At 38.6% G+C, this 22,477-nt stretch overlaps 1 protein-coding gene across 16 annotated transcripts in view; it reads left to right on the forward strand.

Moving 5' to 3' along the window:
- The window catches only part of LOC128698225 (peptidyl-prolyl cis-trans isomerase 1), a 62,314-nt gene that overhangs the window by 12,843 nt on the left and 26,994 nt on the right, over positions 1-22,477 (forward strand). For 13 of the 16 annotated variants that reach the window (XR_011392641.1, XM_053790390.2, XM_070090180.1 and 10 more), the window contains 4 exons: positions 200-1,924; positions 2,068-2,167; positions 16,799-16,959; positions 21,398-21,574. Coding sequence is in view for 15 of the 16 variants with exons in the window: in XM_053790390.2 (XP_053646365.2) it covers positions 200-1,924; positions 2,068-2,167; positions 16,799-16,959; positions 21,398-21,574 (2,163 nt within the window). In the remaining variant the exon portion in view is untranslated. The remainder of the gene's footprint in view (positions 1-199; positions 1,925-2,067; positions 2,168-16,798; positions 16,960-21,397; positions 21,575-22,477) is intronic. The other 3 variants (XM_053790479.2, XM_070090182.1, XM_070090187.1) reach the window with 1 other exon arrangement.

Consider the following 22,477-nt stretch of genomic DNA (forward strand, 5'->3'; position numbering starts at 1 on the left):
GTTGTTAGAATTACTGACAATATGTGGTTAAGGCTTATTTTTTGGGCCACAGCAAACCCTGGATAACTGAAACTGCAGTAACCGAATCCATGGATAAGAGGGTTCTACTGTACAAACTAAGGATAATTCTTAAAACATTAATACATACTGTATTGTGAAAACTTTAATATTAATGTTTTTACCTTTACTTCTGGAACAGGCCTACTTGAATCAACTTAGCAAGAAGACTTACAGTTTGAAACATGATACTAGAACTTTGGGCTACTCCTCACCTCGCCCTACAAGTACAGTGGACAGGGCTTTTGATGATGAGTTGACTTCATCTAACGAAAGTGATTCTTCAGTAAGAAAAGACAAGTTGTGTAGTCCGATACACAGAAAAGGAATAGACTCTGACTCAAACATAGCTACACCTAATAAACAACAAAAAGATCATGGGCATAAACAGACCTATGACAAAATAAGTAACCTAGAAAAAAAATATATAAAAAACTTTAGACCCAGTAATGATGTTACGGATGTGCATAATTATAACAATTCATTACTCCGACACAAGGCAATGATCAGCTCTGATAAACAGGCTCATTTTAATGAGCTTTCAAAATTGACTGTCAGACAAGTGAACATTGATTCCATGCAAGTGCCTGACAGGAGAAAGCCTCAACTAGTTAGCATTACTTCGTCGGTTGATGAAGAGCTAGCACAGTATTTGAATGAAACTTCTTTAACAGATGAACTTGATGGGAAGTTTCAGGATGCTGCTGCTGTTACAAAGAACCATTCCTTCACTGAAGAATGTAATACCATTAATGAATTAATTAATTTTGATAATATATTGACTGTAGATGATGTTTTGGGTCAAATGACTGACAGTGAAGATAAAGCTTATCATAATCATGTTAGTGTCAGATGTGAAAATAAAATTGCAGGCAACTCCAAAAATTTAGTGAATGATGAGTCTGAAGCTGCTAAAGAGTATAATATCATTGCAAGTGATAAAACTGCCCAGTTTATTGAAACTAAGAATACAAATACTTTGCAAGCTAAATTATCAGAAAGTATTAAAGATGATCTTACTCAGAATTCTAAGCAGGCAGAAAGTCATGCTGGCAATGAACGAGAGAGAAACATATTGTTAAATTTCAGGGAGTCTTTCTTTTATTCAGGCACCCAGCAAGATGAGGCAGATAGTCAGAGTCAACCAGTGGGAGTACTTTTAGCTCAAACTAAAAGTGATATCTTCCATTCTTCACGAAGAAATTCTAAAATAGAATTTAAGAGAGAGGATATAATAAAATCCAAAATATTAAAATGTCATATTAAAAATAAAAATAAAGTAATGCAGAATGTTTCTTCTGAGGAGAGTGTTGTAGAGAGTATGGCAACTTCCATTAAGAGCAATAGTGTTGAATCAGTAGTGGAAAGTGATCATAGAACCATTTCTAGGATGGACCAGCATGTTGAGAACGCAGTCACAAGTGACTGTGAAAGTCGTACAGGAGTTAATTGGACTGGGGAAAAAATACAAAGCAACAAATCAAGGAGCAGTTCAGAAACTGAACAAAGTTTACCTATAAAGGCAGTTACAAAAAAGTGTTTGCAAAATCATAATTTGGAAACAAAATATATTAAAAGGCAATCTTCATTACTACATAATTGGCAAGACTCTTCACATCAGAGCAGTATTTGTGACTCCAGGGATATTTCAGATAATGAGGGAAGTATAAAATATAAACAGCCTAGGAGTAAAACATCCAAACATGCAAAAAAGTACAAGCAACATCATTCAAAAAGAAAAAAGGCCAGAACCCCTGCATCCAGTTCATCGAGCGATAGTGAGAATTCTGATTCTGAATTAAATCAACGCCGCAGACACCATTCACGGCATAATAAACACAAATCGAAACCTGCTGACAATCCCTGGGTATGTACATGGAGTATTGTGTAGCAAAATCATATGGCTTAAATAATTTCCAGAACTTATAAATAATTAACATTACTATACTGCATAGTGTATATTTTATAGTTACAAGATGGCATCTGATGATTAGGGATATACTTTTACAGTTTGGACTGCCATATATGCAACTATGGCCTAACCACCACCAACAGTATGCAGCATCAACAGGAATTTTTGCTCATTATCCTAGTCCTCTTGTAGCAGAAGGTTAGTAAAACATGCAGAAGTGTGTATTGTTAAACTTTTTAACTGTGTCCAATGTACTAGTACACAGGTGATGACTACGTGACCAACAAACTAGTACAGTGGACCCCCGAGTTTCGTTGGCATTGACTTTCGGCAAAATTTAGCCTCTCGGTTTGTGATTGGACTCGTGATTCATCGACTGTCCGGTACCCATCCGCCCATCACCGCGCACACAAAGCCAGTCTCCCGCACCATTCACACTCAGTGTGCCATTGTTTACCAGCACGTGACCATCACCCCGTGGGTTCATACAAAACATTTCATAATAATTCATTGTTTTTTGTGCTTGCAACTGCTAAATAAGTCATCATGGGCCCAAGGAAAGCTAGTGCAAGCCCTTTGGTAAAGAAAGCAAGAAACACGATCGAATTCAAGAAGGAAATCATTGAAAAATATGAGTGCGGAGTGCGTGTTACAGAACTTGCCAGGATGTATGGCAAACCCCATTCAACCATCACTTCGATTGTGGCAAAGGGAAAGGAAATAAAGTGTGCTGTTGTTGCAAAAGGGGTATATATGCTGACAAAAAAGAGATCTCAAATCCTCGAAGAAGTGGAAAGGTTATTGTTGGTGTGGATTATCCAAAAACAGTTAGCAGGAGATAGTATTATGCAGTCGATAATATGTGAAAAGGCAAGGCAGTTGCATGACAATCTTGTAAAGAAAATGCCTGCAACGAGTGGTGACGCTTGTGATTTTAAGGCCAGCAAAGGTTGGTTTGAGAGATTTAAAAAGCGTAGTGGCATTCACAGTGTGATAAGGCGTGGTGAGGCTGCCAGTTCTGAAAAAAAGCAGCTGAGAAGTTTGTACAGGAGTTTAAGGAGTGTGGAGACACTAGAGAATTCAAACTCCAACAAGTGTTTAATTGTGACGAAACAGGCCTCTTTTAGAAGAAAATGCCAAAGAGGTCCTACAACACGCAGGAGGAAACGGCACTCCCAGGACACAAGCCTATGAAGGATAGGCTTACTCTCATGTTTTGTAGTAATGCTAGTGGGGATTGCAAAGTGAAGCCTTTACTGGTGTATCACTCTGAAAATCCCAGTGTGTTCAAGAAAAACAGTGTTGCCAAGAGTAATTTGTGTGTAATGTGGAAGGCTAACAATAAAGCATGGGCCACAAGGGGAATTTTCCTAGACTGGTTTAATGAAGTGTTTGGCCCCAGTGTGAAGAAATACCTCCTGGAAAATAAATTGCCACTCAAGTGCCTCCTGGTAATGGACAATGCTCCTGCTCATCCTCCAGACTTGGAAGAGCAAATAGTGAAGGAGTTTAGTTTCATCACGGTGAAATTCTTGCCCCCTAATACAACTCCTCTCATCCAGCCCATGGACCAGCAGGTCATTTCAAACTTCAAAAAACTGTACACCAAAGCAGTGTTTCAAAAGTGCTTTGAAGTGACCTCAGACACTGAATTGACCCTAAGAAAATTCTGGAAAGATCATTTCAATATCCTCAGTTGCATAAACCTTATAGGTAAGGCTTGGGAAGGAGTGACTTGCAGAACATTGAATTCTGCTTGGAGAAAATTGTATCCAGAATGTGTACAAGAGAGGGATTTTGAAGGGTTTGGGGCTGACCCTAAGGAGCCTATGCCAGTTGTGGAATCTATTGTGGCATTGGTAAAGTCCCTGGGGTTGGAGGTGAGTGGCGAGGATGTGGAAGAGTTGGTGGAGGACCACAGGGAAGAGCTAACCACTGAAGAGCTGCAAGAGCTTCATCTGCAACAGCAAGAGATCACAGCTTAGGAAATTGCTGCAGTGGAGGAAGAAGAGAGATGGAGGAAGGTGCCTTCTTCAAAGATTAAGGACATTTGTGCAAAGTGGACTGAAGTGCAAACATTTATGGATGAACTTCACCCTAACAAAGCTGTTGCAGGCCATATTGGCAACATGTACAATGACAGTGTTGTCTCCCACTTCAGAGAAAACTTAAAGAAATGCAAGAAACAAAGCTCTCTGGACAGATATTTTGTGTGACTCATGTTGTTCCCAGTGTCTTTAAAAAACAAAGAAGGGAAGTAACGCCAGATAAGGACTTGGTGCCTGAAGTCCTAATGGAAGGAGATTCTCCTTCCAAACAATAGTGTACACCTTCCTCCTATCCCCTCCTCCCATCTTCCATCCACGCAGAAGTCTTCAGTAAAGGTAAGTGTAATGTTGTTATTATTTTTTTAAATGTATGTACAGTGGACCCCCGCTTAACAATCACCTCCCAATGCGACCAATTATGTAAGTGTATTTATGTAAGTGCGTTTGTACGTGTATGTTTGGGGGTCTGAAATGGACTAATCTACTTCACAATATTCCTTATGGGAAAAAATTCGGTCAGTACTGGCACCTGAACATACTACTGGAATGAAAAAAGTTCGTTAACCGGGGGTCCACTGTACTTAATTTCTCATTGTTTTCAGTATGTAAATTTTTATTTAATTTGAAAAAATATTTTAATATTTTTGGGTGTCTGGAACGGATTAATTTTATTTCCATTATTTCTTATGGGAAAAATGGTTTCCCCATTCGGCAATTTCGACATTCGGCAGACTCTCTGGAACGGATTAATCACGAAACTGGGGGTTCCACTGTACACACAATTTTTTGTGGCTTCAAAAATGCCACCTGTCTATATTTTTGGCATCAGCACAACTATTTGGGTCTACAGTCTCTTCATGCTTTTGAAAAAAAATTTAAGGCCAGAGGGGTCCATACACTGCATCTTGGTTAACACTGCCTAACATAGGTAAACCATAAAACCAGGACCTGTTCTACCACCAGCTTCCCTGCCTGCAATCAGGGTGTGAAGCTGCCTGGAAGATGCCTAATTTATTACAGATTTACTGTTTCATGATACTAACAGCAGAATTCATCCAAAAAGCACTATGTAGATTTAACCTAGGATAACCTAATAAAGTCAGTGTGACCTATTTCCATGCTTCAATAGGAATAAGATTAAGAAATTTATTTCAGCATGATACATGTTTGTACAAAGGAGTATAATAATTGAGTTTACATGCCAAAAGCCCCTTTTCATACAGAGCATTTTAGGCAAACTTAAAGACTAACTTAAGATTAATAAGGCAATAAGAGTGCAGTAATTTTGTACATATGATCATTACATAAGTTTATAATGAATACAGTAGGGCCCCGCATTATGGCGTTTCGCCTCACAGTGTTCCGCTAATACGGCTATTTAAAATTATGACCAAAACTTGCTATACGGCAAGCGGTCTTTCAAATACAGCATGCCCCACCCGGTTTGTTTACATTCTCCGTGAGCACATCTCTTTTATGTCTGGAAACTTTCCAAAATTTCAAGTGTTAAAGTTATTGCATATTTTATATGTACTCTGATAATTATACTTATGTGTACTTGTCCCTAAATATATGTACTTACACACTGTACTGGCATGCAGGTACACATTAAAATCACTAAGAGTCTCTCTACGCTTCATGTAATACATAATCTCTTGGGCTCATTAAATGTTGTATATTACGTTAATATAAGCATTTCCATTAATCCATCTATGATATTTTTTTTCAAAATTATATAATAAACACGCTATGTAACATATAAACATGATAAATACACCCCACAGTAGAATAAATTAACATAAATATAAAATATGGTAGCCAGGCGACTTGTAGTCCAACATCAGAGAAACTGTGTCATTATAATATTACTGGGGGTAATTAGAAAATTATTCGTTTAATGTCTTCACTCAGAGCGTTATTTCTTCTAAAAATGGTGTTACAGGAGAATGGGAGTGTTTCTTTTTATTTACTCTACTGTATCAACGTGGAGACAACTTGTACACAATGTAAAATGACGAAAATCAGACGTGTTCGCCTGGTTTGTTTACATTACGTGTGGGTGGGGTAGGGTGGGGAGGGCTGCCCTGGCTGGCTATCAAACTTCCCAAACCTGACTTCCTACAAATAAAACTCACCAAACTTTCCAAACCTGACTTCCTACAAATAAAACTCACCTCTCACCCTACATTAAGAATTAATGAATGTACTGTATATGTATTTTATTGCTCTGGGGCACTTTAATTAAATGTCGTAGTATATTACATGTGGGTGGTGTGGGCTGACCTGGCTAGCTATCATGCCTCCCAAACTTCTACAAATAAAACTCACCTCTCACCCTACATTAGGACTACAAATATTTTAAGGAAAGTAATGGGTGTCCTGTGTGTGTATTTTACTTTTTATTGTTTTTAATGCCTAGTTCTATTGCTAACTTAATATATGTTAGTGTAAACTTGTTATCTGGCATTTATAAGTGGAGAAAATGGCGTTCTGCTTTCCAGTGATGTCTGCTTTCCGGCAGTAGCCTGGAACCTAACCTGCTGTATAAGTGGGGCCCTACTGTACAAAAGGATCGGATATTCTATTAGTTCATGCTATATGGCTTTAATAAGTTTGGTAGAGAGGAATTGAAGTTTTGATTATTAACCTAAGGCAGAGACAGTGGAATGACTAACATTTGAGAGGATTACAGATATTGATAGTAAGTATATATTGATTATAATGTTTTACCTATGTTCATGATATTGAGCAAATGCATGTATAGTTTTTACATATGTATTTGTGATGGGCTGGGATAGGTTTAGGAGATAGGGTGTTTTTTAGTGACTGGTACACCTTGAAACAGTTGTAATATCATAAGATTTCCTTGTAAATATGTTTTATAGTGGTCTTGAAATCACTCAGGTGTTATGGACACAAATTACATTATGTGTATATAACCTAGGATATTCCTTGAACCTAAATTTATGCAGTACCCTAGTAATTAACCCAGGATAACTCTGTATAGTCAAACATTGTGACTTATTTTAATGTTGTAAGGAGTATTACACCTTGAAACAATTGCTATATCATAAATATTCCTTGTATATAGTATTAAAAAACCTAAGCAGTATAAAATAGAATAAACAGTTATTTAAATGCACCATTTTATTCAGTATATTCCAAGTAGAACAATGTCGAGCTATGCATTTTCCCATGTTTGAAGCATTCTACAGTACTATGACTGAAACACATTTAATATCATAAGAAACTTGTGTACATTGTGTTGAACCTTCCCATGATTCTGGTGGGAGAATCCTAATGACCCTCTGAGGAGCAGTGGATTAAGGTGACATGGTGGTAATACCATATCCCAGGTTCAAATCCCAATACCTCTTATCAGATGAACAGTAATGTATTATTCCTCTTGTTTATTACAGTAACCTTTCTTTACATGTGTATGCCTGCCAGTATCTATTTGTAAGGGTCTATGATGACCATGCACATCTATATAGTGGGTTACATGTCATACATATCACAGCACCTCAGGTGTGTAATACTATCAACCTAGTATTCATCCCTTCTATCCATTACTATATTGCTAATACAGCTCACACCCTGTGATTGAAGACTTTCCACACTTGTTCTTCATAGACCCATCAACTGACACATCCACATCCAGGTATCTAAATCATGAAACCTTGATTTATTAAATCTGAATAATGAGATTGATTTGCAATGATTGCAACAATAGCAGACAATTCTGTAAACAGTGGACTTTGGCTGTAGTTTCTGGATGGTACCAGACACTGTAACAATAATGGACACTTCTGTAACCAGCTAGTATCTACACTATTTTTTTGAGCAAATGCTGTAAGTTTATCATTGGTTCTGTGGCTATCAGACACTGTTTTGCTACACCATACTCAAATGTATTTCACTGATACCAGCCTTCTGAGTAGCACTTAGACTCGAACACTTCCTCTTATGACCACCACTTTCTTTTGAGGTACAGTAAGGCCCCGCTTTACGGCGTTCCGCTAATACGGCTATGTCAAATTATGACCAAAATTTGCTATACGGCAAGCGATCTTTCAAATACGACACCCCCCACTCGGTTTGTTTACATTTTCCGTGACCACATTTATTATGTCAGGAAACTTTCCAAAATTTCAAGTGTTTTAAAGTTACTGCATATTTTATATGTACTCTGATAATTATACTTATGTGTACCTGTACCTAAATATACTTACACACTCTGCTGGTGTGCAGGTACACATTAAAATCGCTAAGTCTCTACTCATGACGCCAATACTACGTAATAATAATCACTTTTGGGCACACTAAATGTCTTATTTTACATCAATATAGGCATTTTCATTAATCCATCTATGATATTTTCCTCAAAATTATATATGAAACCTGTTACATAGCATACAAACATGATACATACACTCACAGAATAAAAATTTATGTAAATATGAGATTTCTTTACACACAGCTGCAGCTGCAGCCGCAGCAAGCAGCAACAAGGCTGCTCCTATATCTTGCCGTCCCCTGGGCCTATCCGAACTCCAGTGATGGCCAAATTTGCAAGTACTGCTGCAACAACATGCAAGTAAACTATAGTGACATAAAAACTGACGGTGACGACAACGAAATGGACTAAATATGACAGAAGAGGGACCGGCATTCAAGTACCAGACCTGCTGCCAGACGTGAACCAGACACGAGACGTTTTCCACTACAATGAAATAACTGACCTCCATATCAACTGCACCAGTGTTTAACGGGAAGACAACATGGCAGAAAACCTGATCAACTAAATCTCCAAGGAAATGACAGTTCTGTAGGATTTTTTTCTTCAGTGCCAAACGAGGGAAAGAATTGAGCCTTTAAACATGGCTGACCGGCATCCAAACAGCAGCTACTGCCAGACGTACAACTAGCGAAGTGAAATTCTCATCTTTGCTGACGTTAGTATCATATCTGTACCACCATCATATCACCTGTACCAGTGCTAACGAGAGGGAAACACAGGAGACATCGTCAAATCAACAGTACAAAACTCCAAGGTATAGGACGGTTATCCCTCAGTGCCAGTCGTGGGAAAGAAGTGAATAGTTAAATAGTCAAGGTTAATGTTTTAGTAGCTGACCTATATTCAGCTGACCAGTGTACAGTGAGAGAATCATAGCAGAAAAAGCCAAATATATCTATAAACTCAACGAAAGTCAGGTTGTAGGTGGCGTTACTCCCCTCAGCGTTTTAAAAATGGCTGAGTCAGCAGAACAGGTCAGGAGACAACAACACGACACAACCCCCGATAAATGGAATTGAGGGGGATTTGGAAGGATAAAACCATTGATTAAACCTTTCTGGTCTACCAGAATGGAAAGGAGTTAGAAGTTAATTGGTGAAGCCAGACTGTGAAGTGAGGTGGGTAGGGGAGTGTGTAAAAAGGGGTTAACTGTAAGGGTTTTGTGAAGTTAAGGGAAAAGTGAGCAGTGAAGAGGGTTTTGAAGAGGTTAACTGTAAGGGTTTTGTGAAGTTAAGGGAAAAGTGAGCAGTGAAGAGGGTTTTGAAGAGGAAATTTTACTAGTAATTCAGTGTGATTGCTAAAGCAGATACTAAGTGTACTAGGGACTGGAAAAGAGAAATAAATATTATTGTATATGAGTAAAAGAGCGAAGAGTGAAAATGGCAGGCATTAGAGGGGTACAGGCTGCCATAATTATATTTATATTTCTTCTTCAATTCCATGAAGAAAGAAATCAGTCATGGGGGCTGGAAAAGGTGAATGGAGTAACAGCGCCCTGGACAGTAAAAGCCCAACAGTTGCCATCCTACCAGAAAAGTAAACCTCACTATCGCCGCAAGGTATGGCAACACCGCATACCCAAACAAAAACAGTGGCACACAGCTCTTATTGTAGCGCTCTTAAGTGGTGATATCCAAATTAATCCAGGACCTCAAACTATTGTGCAGAGGCAAAACAGACAGATAAATGATGGCGATAATGACGGTCTAGTAGCTAGGGATGATAACCTTAACTCCATATGTAATGCATACATAGGTCAATGTGAGACAATACAGCCATTATTATCTCAAACACTACCAAACAGGTGCATACACTGTACTAAAGTACGCATGAAAAACAGAAAAGGCACCTTATATAAAATGTGTAAGGGGTGGGTGCATGATGGATGTATGTACAATTATAGCAACGGTGCCAGAATTCATTTTGTGTGTAACAAATGCACTTCGGCACAGTTACCCTTTAGCAGTGATGACATTGATTTACCTAATTTTAATACAAATGACCCATTGCCATATATTGATGATTATGATTGTTTTATGAAAACAGGCCTTCACTTTATTCATGTCAATGCAAGATCACTTCTTCCTAAATTGGCAGAGATTAGGATTCTAGCTAACAAAATTAGGACGGCAGTTATAACCATCTCTGAATCTTGGTTGGATGATACGGTGACTGACGACGAGGTCAAAATAGAAGGTTACAATATAAAACGCTTAGATAGGAACAGAAAGGGTGGTGGAGTATGTGCCTACATTAGAAATGACTTAGCTTACAACCCAAGACCTGATTTAAATAACAATAAACTGGAGATTCTATGGTTTGAAGTGCTGCTTCCCAAGACCAAACCCATCTTAGTAGGAACTAGTTACCGCCCTCCTACCCAGGACCAGTTCTTAGAAGACTTTTCCAGAGTCTTGTCCGGAGTTGAAAACAATTGCGAGACAATAATACTGGGCGACTTCAATATCTGTTTTCAGCAGCAAAATAACGGGCTATGCAAAAGGTATAAGCAAATTCTAGGATTAAATAGCTACACCCAACTAATTAATACACCAACCCGGATCACACAGTTCTCAGCCACCCTAATTGACCACATACAGTGGACCCCCGGTTAACGAACTTTTTTCATTCCAGTAGTATGTTCAGGTGCCAGTACTGACCGAATTTTTTCCCATAAGGAATATTGTGAAGTAGATTAGTCCATTTCAGACCCCCAAACATACACGTACAAACGCACTTACATAAATACACTTACATAATTGGTCGCATTTGGGGGTGATCGTTAAGCGGGGGTCCACTGTACTTTGTAACCGCGCTGAGAACATTAGTCAGTCAGGCGTCATTACCACAGGTCTTAGTGATCATTTCATCATTTACTGCACCAGGAAAATCACTAGGGATAGGATAGGCCTACACAGGACAATAAAAATGAGGTCAGCTAGAAACTACAGTAAAGAAACACTGGTAAATAGGCTACACAATTGTGACTGGACAGAGATAACAAGTTGCACGGACGTAAACGATGCCTGGGAAAAATTCAAAACAATGTTCACTACCATTCTTAATAATATTGCACCAGTTAAAGAGGTTAGGATTAAACGAAGAACTGAACCCTGGATGAATACTAAGATATTAGATATGAAATTCAGAGACCAGCTGCTAAAAAGATTTAAAGCAAACAGACAGGATATTGCAGCACTAAATGAATTCCAAAGGGTGAGGAACAGAGTACAGAGGCTTATAAAAGGAGCAAAGGCAAAGCACTACTGCTCAAAAATTGAAGAGTATAAGCATAACCGCAGAAAGCTCTGGCAACAACTAAAACAGTTGGGGTATAGCCATAAGCCAGTAGATAGGTCTAACATAGTACTCACTATCGATAATGAGGTATGCCACGAAACATCTAAGGTGGCAAATTGCTTTAATTCCTACTACACATCTGTTGCATCAACACTAGTAAGTAAACTACCAGCTGCATCAAATACCTTTAACACAGACTCTGATAAGTTTCAAACATACTATACCAATAAAGGGGTAACCCCAAACAGTTGTCAACTAGTAAGTGTATCTCATGACTTCATTCAAAAAGAACTAAGCAGGTTAAACCCAACTAAGAGCACAGGCCCTGATAACATCCCGTCTAAGTTCCTAAAAGATGGTGCTTCTGAACTGTCAATCCCTATTGTTCACATAATAAATCTATCAATCACCACTAATACCATACCGGAGGGGTTCAAGGAGGCCAGAGTTACTCCTATCTTCAAGAAAAATAATAGGTCTGATGTAAGCAACTATAGACCTGTTAGTATACTCAGTATAATATCTAAAATTCTGGAGAGGGCGGTGTATTCTCAAGTAGTTAAGTACCTTAATGACAACAGCATTCTCCATAGCTATCAATCGGGCTTTAGAAGATCCTACTCAACCGATACCTCCCTTATTAATCTGATGGATTACCTGAAAACTGAAATGTCAAAAGGGAACCTCATAGGTATGGTAACCTTAGACCTGCAAAAGGCCTTCGATACTGTCAACCACAATATATTATGTAAGAAACTTCAAGTTATCGGTATAGGTTCTGTAGACTGGTTTAAGTCCTACCTTAGCAACAGGAGACAAATAGTCAAAATCAACAAAACGGAATCAGAACCCCTGCCGATAACATGTGGAGTTCCCCAAGGTAGTATTCTGGGTCCCTTATTATTCTTATGTTATGTCAATGATATGCCTATCAGTGTCAAGTGCAAACTCCTACTGTATGCAGATGACAGTGCTCTGTTAGTGTCAGGAAGAGACCCACAAGATATTGCTAATGTTTTAACACTGGAACTGGAGTCCTGCAGCAAATGGTTAGTAGACAACAAACTATCATTACACCTAGGGAAAACTGAAGCCATTCTCTTTGGAACGAAACATAAACTGAGAAGGGTAAATAATTTTAACGTTCAGTGTAATGGGGAGTCCATCACTTTGGTTTCATCAGTAAAATATCTGGGAATCCCCTTTGACCCATGCATGTCAGGAGAATTGATAGGGAACAGTGTAGTAAAGAAAGCGAATGCCAGACTGAAGTTCCTGTATAGACAAGCACAGTGTCTACCTACTGAGGCTCGCAGGACCCTATGTCTAGCCCTTATACAATGCCATATGGATTACGTTTGCTCTTCATGGTACTCTGCCTTGACAAAAAAACTGAAAGATAGACTGCAAATCACCCAGAACAAAATCGTAAGACTCATCCTGGGGCTGGGACCAAGAGAACATGTAGGCCAGGATGAATTACAGCAGTTGGATATGCTGAATGTTGAAGACAGAGTAAAACAACTGAAGCTAAATCATGTTTATAAAATTGCTCACGAACAGTGTCCAGAATATCTTGCTGTCAGTTTTGTCAAGGTTGGGAACCAAAGCAATCATAGTACTAGGGGGAGAGAGCACAACTTTGTAGTACCCACAGTCAGTGGTCAGGCATCAAACACCTTTTATTGTACAGCAATAAAGGAATGGAACAGACTGCCCGCACATGTCAAAGCCAGTCATAGCATGAACCAGTTCAAGAAGACTGCCAAAAAGTGTCTGATGAATGAAGCTACAGAAAGGGAGGGAATGATTTTCTATTTTTTAGCTAAAATACGTGTAAATTTTACCTTATTCCTAGTAATGACCCTCGTATTGTAGATAGTCTTAATGACCCTCGTGTAGTAGATAGTCTTTTTAGTATGATAATAAGATGTTATCTTCATTGTAGAATAATAAGAAAATATTATAACCTTTATATTATAATAATAAAGTAAAAGGACCCCAATGGAAATAAGTCACTCTGTCTGACTTTTTTGGGTTATCCTAGGTTCTCTACACATATGCTGCTATGTATGATAATTCTATGTAACTGTATTTGTGTATACCTGAATAAATTTACTTACTTACTTACTTAGCAATTGTGTAGGTAGTGTCGGAAGAATTACGTTTTCTCTAGTCAAACTGGGGGATAACTGTAGAAAAATATTCTTTTCGTATGCCTTTACTCTCTATATAGCAATTCACGACCCTTGTGGGTTTAGTGCTTTTTATTAATAATAATAATATTATTATTATTAATAATAATAATAATAATAATAATAATAATAATAATAATATCTTCATTCACTCTAAAAATGGTGTGTTGCTGTTTGTTTATTCTGAACTAACTTGTACAACTTGTACACAATGTAAGAGTATTTGTATTGTGAGGTAATTATTATTATAATAAAAAAATATTGAGGTAAATTTTTCACAAACTCTTACAAATGTACGTGAATGAACTAAAAGTAGACACATATTAATACGCATTTATTTTGCCTGACCAAGTGATCGCCCACTACCTGTTCAGTTTGTGTTCTTACATTGTCTCAACTCTGTATCTCGTTCTCTCTCTCGTTTACTCTTTTGTTAACTAGTTGGCTGTCATTGATGATGGCATCTAAGGTTAGCTGTGATAAAAAGAGAAGTTGTAAACCTCTTGCTTTAAGTGCCAAGTTAGAGGATGATGGTGTGCCATTCTGATTTTATTCAATAAACACCCTGCCACTCACCTCTCACACATTAATATTAATATTTTAAGGTAAGTAATAAGTGTACTCTGTGTGTATCTTACCTTTTATTGTGTTTTTAATGCCTATTTCTATTGCTAACTTAATATAAGTTATTGTAAACTTGTTGTCTGGCATTTATTGCATATTTTATGTGTGCTCTGATAATAATATTGTAGAGTTGTGTGGTAGCCGGGTGGAGGGACAACATTACATTTTCTCTGCTCAGCCATCAGAGAAAACGTTTATGAATCTGCATTTGGCCCAGCCACTCCCTCACTCCGTTTTTGTTTACAATTTTCGGCATGAATTATTCATTACTTCTACCTTCGTTTATGATGGCATCTAAAGGTAGTTGTTAGAAATGATTAAATTCAGTGAACAAGGAATGTCGATGTTAATAATATGGCTCTGGGCCACAGTGTAGGTAGCCAGTAGGTGTAGCCCAGGCAGGCTACACCTACCGGCTACCTACACCGACTTCCTACAAATAAATACTACTCACCTCTCTTCCTATATTAAGACTACACATATTTTAAGGTAAATAATGAGTGTACTGTATGTGTACTTTACCTCTCTGGGATGTTTTAAATATCGTATATTAAGTATGAGACGGGGAGCCAGGGCTACCTACACCTGGGCTACCTGCACTTGACTTCCTACAAATAAGTACTACTCACCACTCTCCCTACATTAAGATTACAAATACTTTAAGATAAGTAATGAATTTACTGTGATTGTATTTTACTTTGTGTGTTTTTAATGCCTAGTTCTATTACTAACTTAATATAATTTAGTGTAAACTTGTTGTCTGGCATTTTTATGCATTTATAAATGGAAAAAATGGCGTTCTGCCTTCCGGCGACAGCCTGGAGCCTAACCCGCCATATAAGTGGGGCCCTACTGTACTGGTAATGGAAATTTACTTTATATGGTAATAAAGTAGAAACTGTAAATCCAGGGAAAATTGGAGAACAAATGAGGACTAGTTATGAATATGTGCAGGCAATAACAAAATGAGTCGCTGCCTACTAGCCTCTCTGGTAAACAACAATACCCAAACAGTTCTGTATTATTATTATAATCAAAACTAAGCACTAAACCCAAGACAGTTCTGTAAGCAATAGACTTTCTCCATTGGCTCCAGACAGTAATGGACAGTTCTGTAAATAACAAAATTTGGCAAGTCCAAAAAGTAATCACATTACCAGCAGATAATTACAATAATGGACAGTCCAGGAGCAACAGACTTCATAATTTTCTTTTACTTTTGTCTGGACAACAGATTTCATGTTAAATCTGAAACCCATTAAATTGAAGTTTTACTGTAAATTACTGTGCCTTTATCCATACTCTGTCCATTCAGGCTCACCATTCCTTTTATTTATTCTGATCATCCTACTCTTTTCTGTATACACAACTGTCTAAATTTTTCCAGTATATGCAGCTTTTCTTCTGTATCTTACATTGTAAGCACCTTGAAGTGGTTATTGGATTTTTTTTTTTTTATCTCCAAGGTTTTTATTTATAACTTGAGAATGCCTTACCTGGTCAGCTTTAAATTTTCAACATTGGTGAGTCTTAACTAGTGGAAAGATTCATGAAATAGCTAAGAATTTGGTTGAATTGAGCAGTGGAATTGTCTTAAAATAGGACTCAAAATGGACAAAATTGCCAATGCATAAATTTTGCTCCTGTATAATTCTGGCAGTTTTCCATCAAATTTTGTATTTTTGATGTCATTACCTTCAGGAAAGATTTTATACCATTTCAGGATTTTTTTTTATGTACATGCTCAAGTTTTGTGTTGTACTGTTGCACATTGTCACCCCAGCCAGCCCAAAAGGGAGCTATGGGACTATGATTGCTTCATAGAACATTACAAAGAGCTACCCTATTGGCCAGAGAACATTACAGTTCCCATGTGAGTAACAGCCTATGTAAATTTCCACATTTGGCCTGAAAGCAAGTCCCTTTTGGGCTACAAGAATGCTATGGGGTTAAATTAATCTTTCTTTGCTAATACAGCCTCTCCTCGCTTAGCAACATACTCATTTACCAACGACTTGAACTTAGGACGGGCTCTCTGACCAGTATTTATACCTAAATAATGTATATTAGAACTGATTTCCTTTATTCTGTTTATATTTCAATATACGTACAGTACACTACTGTATAAACATTTAAAAATATACCAGAAATTTTATAAATGGTGCAGAGGTGACATTAAAACAATATCAAAGATGGTTGACACAAACCCACTACCATTATAGTGTGCTCCTCACTTAGCGATGAATTTGTTTACCGAAGTGGACTTAGGAACAGAACTCCATCGTTAAGTGAGAAGAGGCTGTATAATCAGTAGATTCCTTTCATTAATTTTTTAATTTAAATTTTTTTCATTATTTTTCAGGTTTGTTTGGAATGTGTGGTATGGTTGGTGTTCATGACTTGATGCAGCAACAAGTAGCTTTAACAAGACAATTTCTCGACAGTCAGCAGAAACTGCACCAGGCCTATTCTGCCACTCTGAGTTCCTCACACCGCTACACTTCTCTCAGAAGCACAGAAAAGGTATAACTTAAACAGTTTGAGGATTTCTATACTAGTACAAGTATTGTATGCTCATTGTCATATGGCATAGTATTACCTAAAGTCAGTATCTGATCAGCTGGGCTATGGTTTGTTTGTTGGACTATGTGTGGCCAGAAGTAACAGCCTGGTTGATCAGGCCCTGATCCACTGGGAGGCCTGGCCAAGGACTGGGCCATGAAGGCATTGACCCCTGGAACACCCTCCAGGTAGACTCCAGGCAGATAGTATTTAAAATGTTTGCTAAATCTAGGTGGGTTATGTACTCACAGCTGTAACAATAGTATTATTGTGTTTCCTCTTCAGATTTAGACAAAATTGTAAATGGTGTCAGTAAAGATATTTGGCAGTTATGACTGGATGTTGCAATGAAGCTTTTTTATTGCAAAGCTTTGTTTATGAATTTTGAGAAGGCTGTACATTGTCCAATCTAGAACTAGTTGCAAATAACTTGTTATACAGTAGACCTTCACATTACACAGATTTATTTGGCATGTTTTGGTTATTACACGATTGAAAAATTGCAGCATAATTTTATACAACACTTCGCAAAATTAATTTAACACAGTTCGGTTTGCGGGAGGGGAAAAAATTTGGAGCATCGCCCGTGGGATATTTCCCTAGCTCAGGCCGCCACCTGGCTGTGGGTGAGATCACTGTCTCCACGGGTCTGCACTGGGCTTCAAGGCAGTAAAGGATCGCTTCACCTTGCTCTTTTGCGGAAATGCGTCAGGTGTAAGCCCATGGTTATTTATCACTCTAAGAATCCTCGTGCTTTGAAAGTTGTAGATAAAAATACCTCACCAGTAATTTGGAGGTCAAACCAATCAGCATGGATGACAGAGGAAATATTTATTGACTGGTTTAACCCTTTGACTGTTTACACTGTATAAATACGTCTTACGCACCACTGTTTCTGACGTATTTATACGCATAAATTCTAGCGGCTTCAAATCAAGCAGGAGAAAGCTGGTAGGCCCACATGTGAGAGAATGGGTCTCCATGGTCAGTGTGCACTATATAAAAAAATCGGGGAGCCAGTGGTGCATTGTGGGAATGCCATTTCAGTCATCCTTTTTCAGCATGCTTAGCGGAAAGAAATATGTGACTCCCCAGCAAATCTGGGACTCTTCTCTTCCCAAGCGATGCTCTAACACAGATAGAAGTGTCAGTGAAGATCAATTTCATGATTTTGAGGAGTTTGAGACCAAAAGCAATGGAGGAGAAGGAGGGAGAAGAGGAAGAAGAAGAAGATGTAATAATATTGTTCCCTTGAAGCAAGAAAAAAAAAGTCCACCCCATGACAGTGACAAGATAAGGGGAGATAACATCTGATAAGAGCTGACGTTTGATGAGCGTAAACGAGGGTGGGGGAGGGTGCAGCTGATAAGAAAAGATTAGAACACCATCACCCTCACTTTGTTTTTGCTGGTACACAAACATTTCTGTCTGTCTATTTGTCTGTCTGCCAAGCTCCCTGTCTATCTGTCTAGCTCTCTGTCTCAGAGAGAGCCACAAGACTGTGTCATCATTACGTTTACTCACATCTTCAAGCAGAGTGTAGCACTTTGTCTGGATTTTTTGGGTTATCCTAGGCAATTTATACTATGTATACTTGTATTTATGTGTACCTGTGAGACAGAGATAGACAGATAGAAAGAGAGAGACAGATTGAAAGAGATAGAATGAGGAAGAAAGATAATTAGATAGAATGGAGGGGAAGCAGCATCCGACCCCATTGTTTTGACAGGCGGTAGGGGGAGTGAGTAATGAGACAATACAGTGGACCCCCGGAATTTGATGGCATTGGTATTCGATAATACCATTTTAACGCAAAAATTCCGCCTCAGTATCTGATCGAAAACCTGGTATTCGATGGGATTCGTATGAGACGTGTCCACGTGTGGTCTGAACTGCCCCATGTGTGCCAGTGTTTACAAGCCAGCCAGTGTGCGCGCATCTAAGGATACATTTGGTACATTCCATATTATCACTCTTTTTGGTGCTTGTTTCTGCAAAATAAGTCACCATGGGCCCCAAGAAAGCTTCTAGTGCTAACCCTGTGGTAAAAAGGGTGAGAATTAGTATGGAAATTAAGAAAGATTTTGAAGGGTTTGGGGCTAACCCTGAGAAGCCTATGCCAGTTGTGGAATCCATTGTGCCTACTTCAAAAATTAAGGAAATGTGTGCACAGTGGGTTGAACTGCAAACCTTTATGGATGAAAATCACCCTAACATAGCTATTGCAAGCCATGCTGGTGACTATTACAATGACAATGTTGTGGCCCATTTTAGACAAATCGTAAAGGAACGGGAGGTACAGAGCTCTATGGACAGATTTGTTGTGCGACAGAGGTCCAGTGACTCTCAAGCTGGTCCTAGTGGCATTAAAAGAAGAAGGGAATTAACCCCGGAAAAGGACTTGCTACCTCAAGTCCTAATGGAAGGGGATTTCCCTTCTAAACACTTACACCATCCACACTCTCCCCTCCTCCCATCCCATCAATTATCACCAGATCTTCATTAAAGGTAAGTGTCAATTATTCTATTGTTATTATTGTATTGTTATTGTAATTATTCTATTGCATTAAACTTAATATTTCATGTGGTAAAATATATTTTTTTCATACTTTTAGGTGTCTTGCACGGATTAATTTGATTTCCATTATTTCTTATGGGGAAAATTGATTCGCTTTTCGATATTTTCGGTATTCGATGAGCTCTCAGGAACTGATTAATATCGAATACTGGGGGTGCACTGTATGTCATTTTGACAGCTGCCAACTCCTGACTCAAAACAATTATAAGCCACACACTCGCACACAAGACAAGCTTTCTGAATGAAGATAATAACAGTTATATGAAAGTATCTAGTGACTATATATGTGTATATATATTATAGAAACCAGAAGGAAGGAAGAATGGAAGGCACGAATGAAGGAAGGAGATGAAAGGAAGGAAAAAAGTAAGGAAAGATGAAAGAATGTAGGAAGGAAGGTAGGTAGGAAGGAAAGGATTACAGGAAGGTAGGAAAGGAATGCAGGAAGGTAGGAAAGGAATGCAGGAAGGTAGAAAAGGAATGCAGGAAGATAGGAAGGAAGGTAGGAAACAAATGCAGGAAGGAAGGAATGATGATACATGACCATTTACCTAGGATAACTACATAACACAACTGCCTGCTAATACTTTGAAGAAAACTGCTCAGACGAAGTGTTTTGTCTTTGCACATAAAAAAAAAAAAGTCCAGAAAAATGCACACACACTGGTTTTATGTGTGAGGAGTGTAAAGCACCATTGTGTATGAAAACATGTTTCAAAGAGTTCCACAAGCTGCAGAACTTCTAGGAATATGTCCAGTGACTGTATATTGGTATATACTGTAAACCAAAGTTTACCTGGTGAGCGGCAGTCACCGCTGTTGCCATACACGGCTCATTTTTGCAAACTTCATACCTCTATATCTCCGTAAGTACTGATGGCAAAAATTTTTGTTTTGGACTAAAACACTCAGAAAAATAATCTTAAAATTTTCATAAGAAAAAAATTATTTTTTTGTTTTTTTTTTTGATATTTTGCGACATAGAATGACAGTTTCAGAAAGGGGCCTGCGGCAGTCAAAGGGTTAAGCAACACATTATTCCTGAAGTCAAGTTTTACCTGCACAGCAAGAACCTTGCATTTAAGACTCTCTTAAGAATAAGAATAAGATTTTGTTCGGATTTTTAACCCCGGAGGGTTAGCCACCCAGGATAACCCAAGAAAGTCAGTGCGTCATCGAGGACTGTCTAACTTATTTCCATTGGGGTCCTTAATCTTGTCCCCCAGGATGCTCTCGCTTCACACGGTGAGGGCCTGGGTTCGATTCCCAGCCAGAGTAGAAACATTGGACGTGTTTCTTTCCACCTGTTGTCTATGTTCACCCATCAGTAAAATGGGTACCTGGGTGTTAGTCGACTGGTGTGGGTCGCATCCTGGGACACTGACCTAAGGAGGCCTGGTCACAGACCGGGCCGCGGGGGCGTTGACCCCCGGAACTCTCTCCAGATAAACTCCAGAAACACCCAGGTACCTATTTGCTGCTAGGTGAACAGGACAACATGTGTAAAGAAACGTGTCGAAATGTTTCCACCCGCCGGGAATCGAACCCGGGCCCTCCGTGCGTGAAGCGGGAGCTTTAGCCACCAGGCCACCGGGCCTTGACAGTTCCCGTACTCGTCCAGAAGCCATGCTGGATGTGACCCCCACGTGTAAAAGTTGTATTTTTACCTCCTAATACATCTTTAATACAACCACTGGATTGGGGCATTATTAAGTCATTCAAGTGTAACTACACAAGTAATGAAAAAACTAGTTGCCTCAATGGATTCTGACTCCAACCTGGCAGTACCAAGCTTCTAGAATAATGTATAATATATTGCAGGGTAAAAGAAGCCAGAGATCCACTAGAGAATTTATGCACACTCCAATACAACCATTGACTTTAGTACCAGAACCTCAAATCATCCACTTCTGCCAACAACCAACAACCATCCACCTCAGGCCATGCATCTCCACTCTCTTCACAATCACTGACATACACCAGCAACCACAATTTAAGGTAAATAATAATATTTTTATTGCATTTGTAGTCTCAAGCAACAAAAACAACATTATAATTTTTATTTTTGTAAGATCTGGATGTCTAAAAAAAAGTTGTTTGGCTTTTGGGGGGATCCCAGGAACGTAACCCTGTTTTTACCATAAGTCCTTCAGTTTATATAACATGGACTTATCTAACACGGCATTTTCAGGAAAGTAACTGCCGTGTAATATGAGGGTCTACTGTACTACATAAAACAATGTATAAAATTATACAGCACAGGGAAACTGTAAAAATGAATATTAAATCAAAATTTAACTGAAATACTGTACAGTAAATGAAAATTTAACTGCTGCATACCTGTCAGAAGAGAGCTAATGGCATACTGGAAGCAGGAGGTGGAGGAGAGGAGGGGGTATGTAACTGCTTGGAAGGAGAGTCACCATCTGTTAATATGGCAGGCAACTGTCCTGGTGTTGTTTCTCTTTTTTGTCTCTCTTCACCAATAACACCTTGTTTTGGCTCACTGGTTCTTTGTCTTATGAAAAACCTGTCTAGTGAAGTCTGTTTCACACTCCATTTTAACACTTTCCCATTCATATTGTCCGTCAACAACCAAGAGCATGTATGAAAACCAGGACATTTTTTCTCAAATTCCTCATTTGAAAACCAATTTGTTTGATGAGTAATGCAGTTGACAACTGAGGTTCCACTGTACGGTGGAACCTCTACTTAAGAGTGGACCCCAGGATTAAGTCGTCATCAGAATAAGTAATATTCGGAATAAGTAATGTTTTTTCGTCAAAATATTGGCTCGGTGAATGTCACTGATCTTGGTATAAGTCATTCGTCCAGAATGTGTCCGTGTGGCCTGAGTGGCCCCGACTCTTCATGTACATCTATTGTTTACCAGCCAGTGAA

This window comes from Cherax quadricarinatus, chromosome 31, assembly GCF_038502225.1.
Source record: "Cherax quadricarinatus isolate ZL_2023a chromosome 31, ASM3850222v1, whole genome shotgun sequence".
NCBI classification, from domain to species: domain Eukaryota; kingdom Metazoa; phylum Arthropoda; class Malacostraca; order Decapoda; family Parastacidae; genus Cherax; species Cherax quadricarinatus.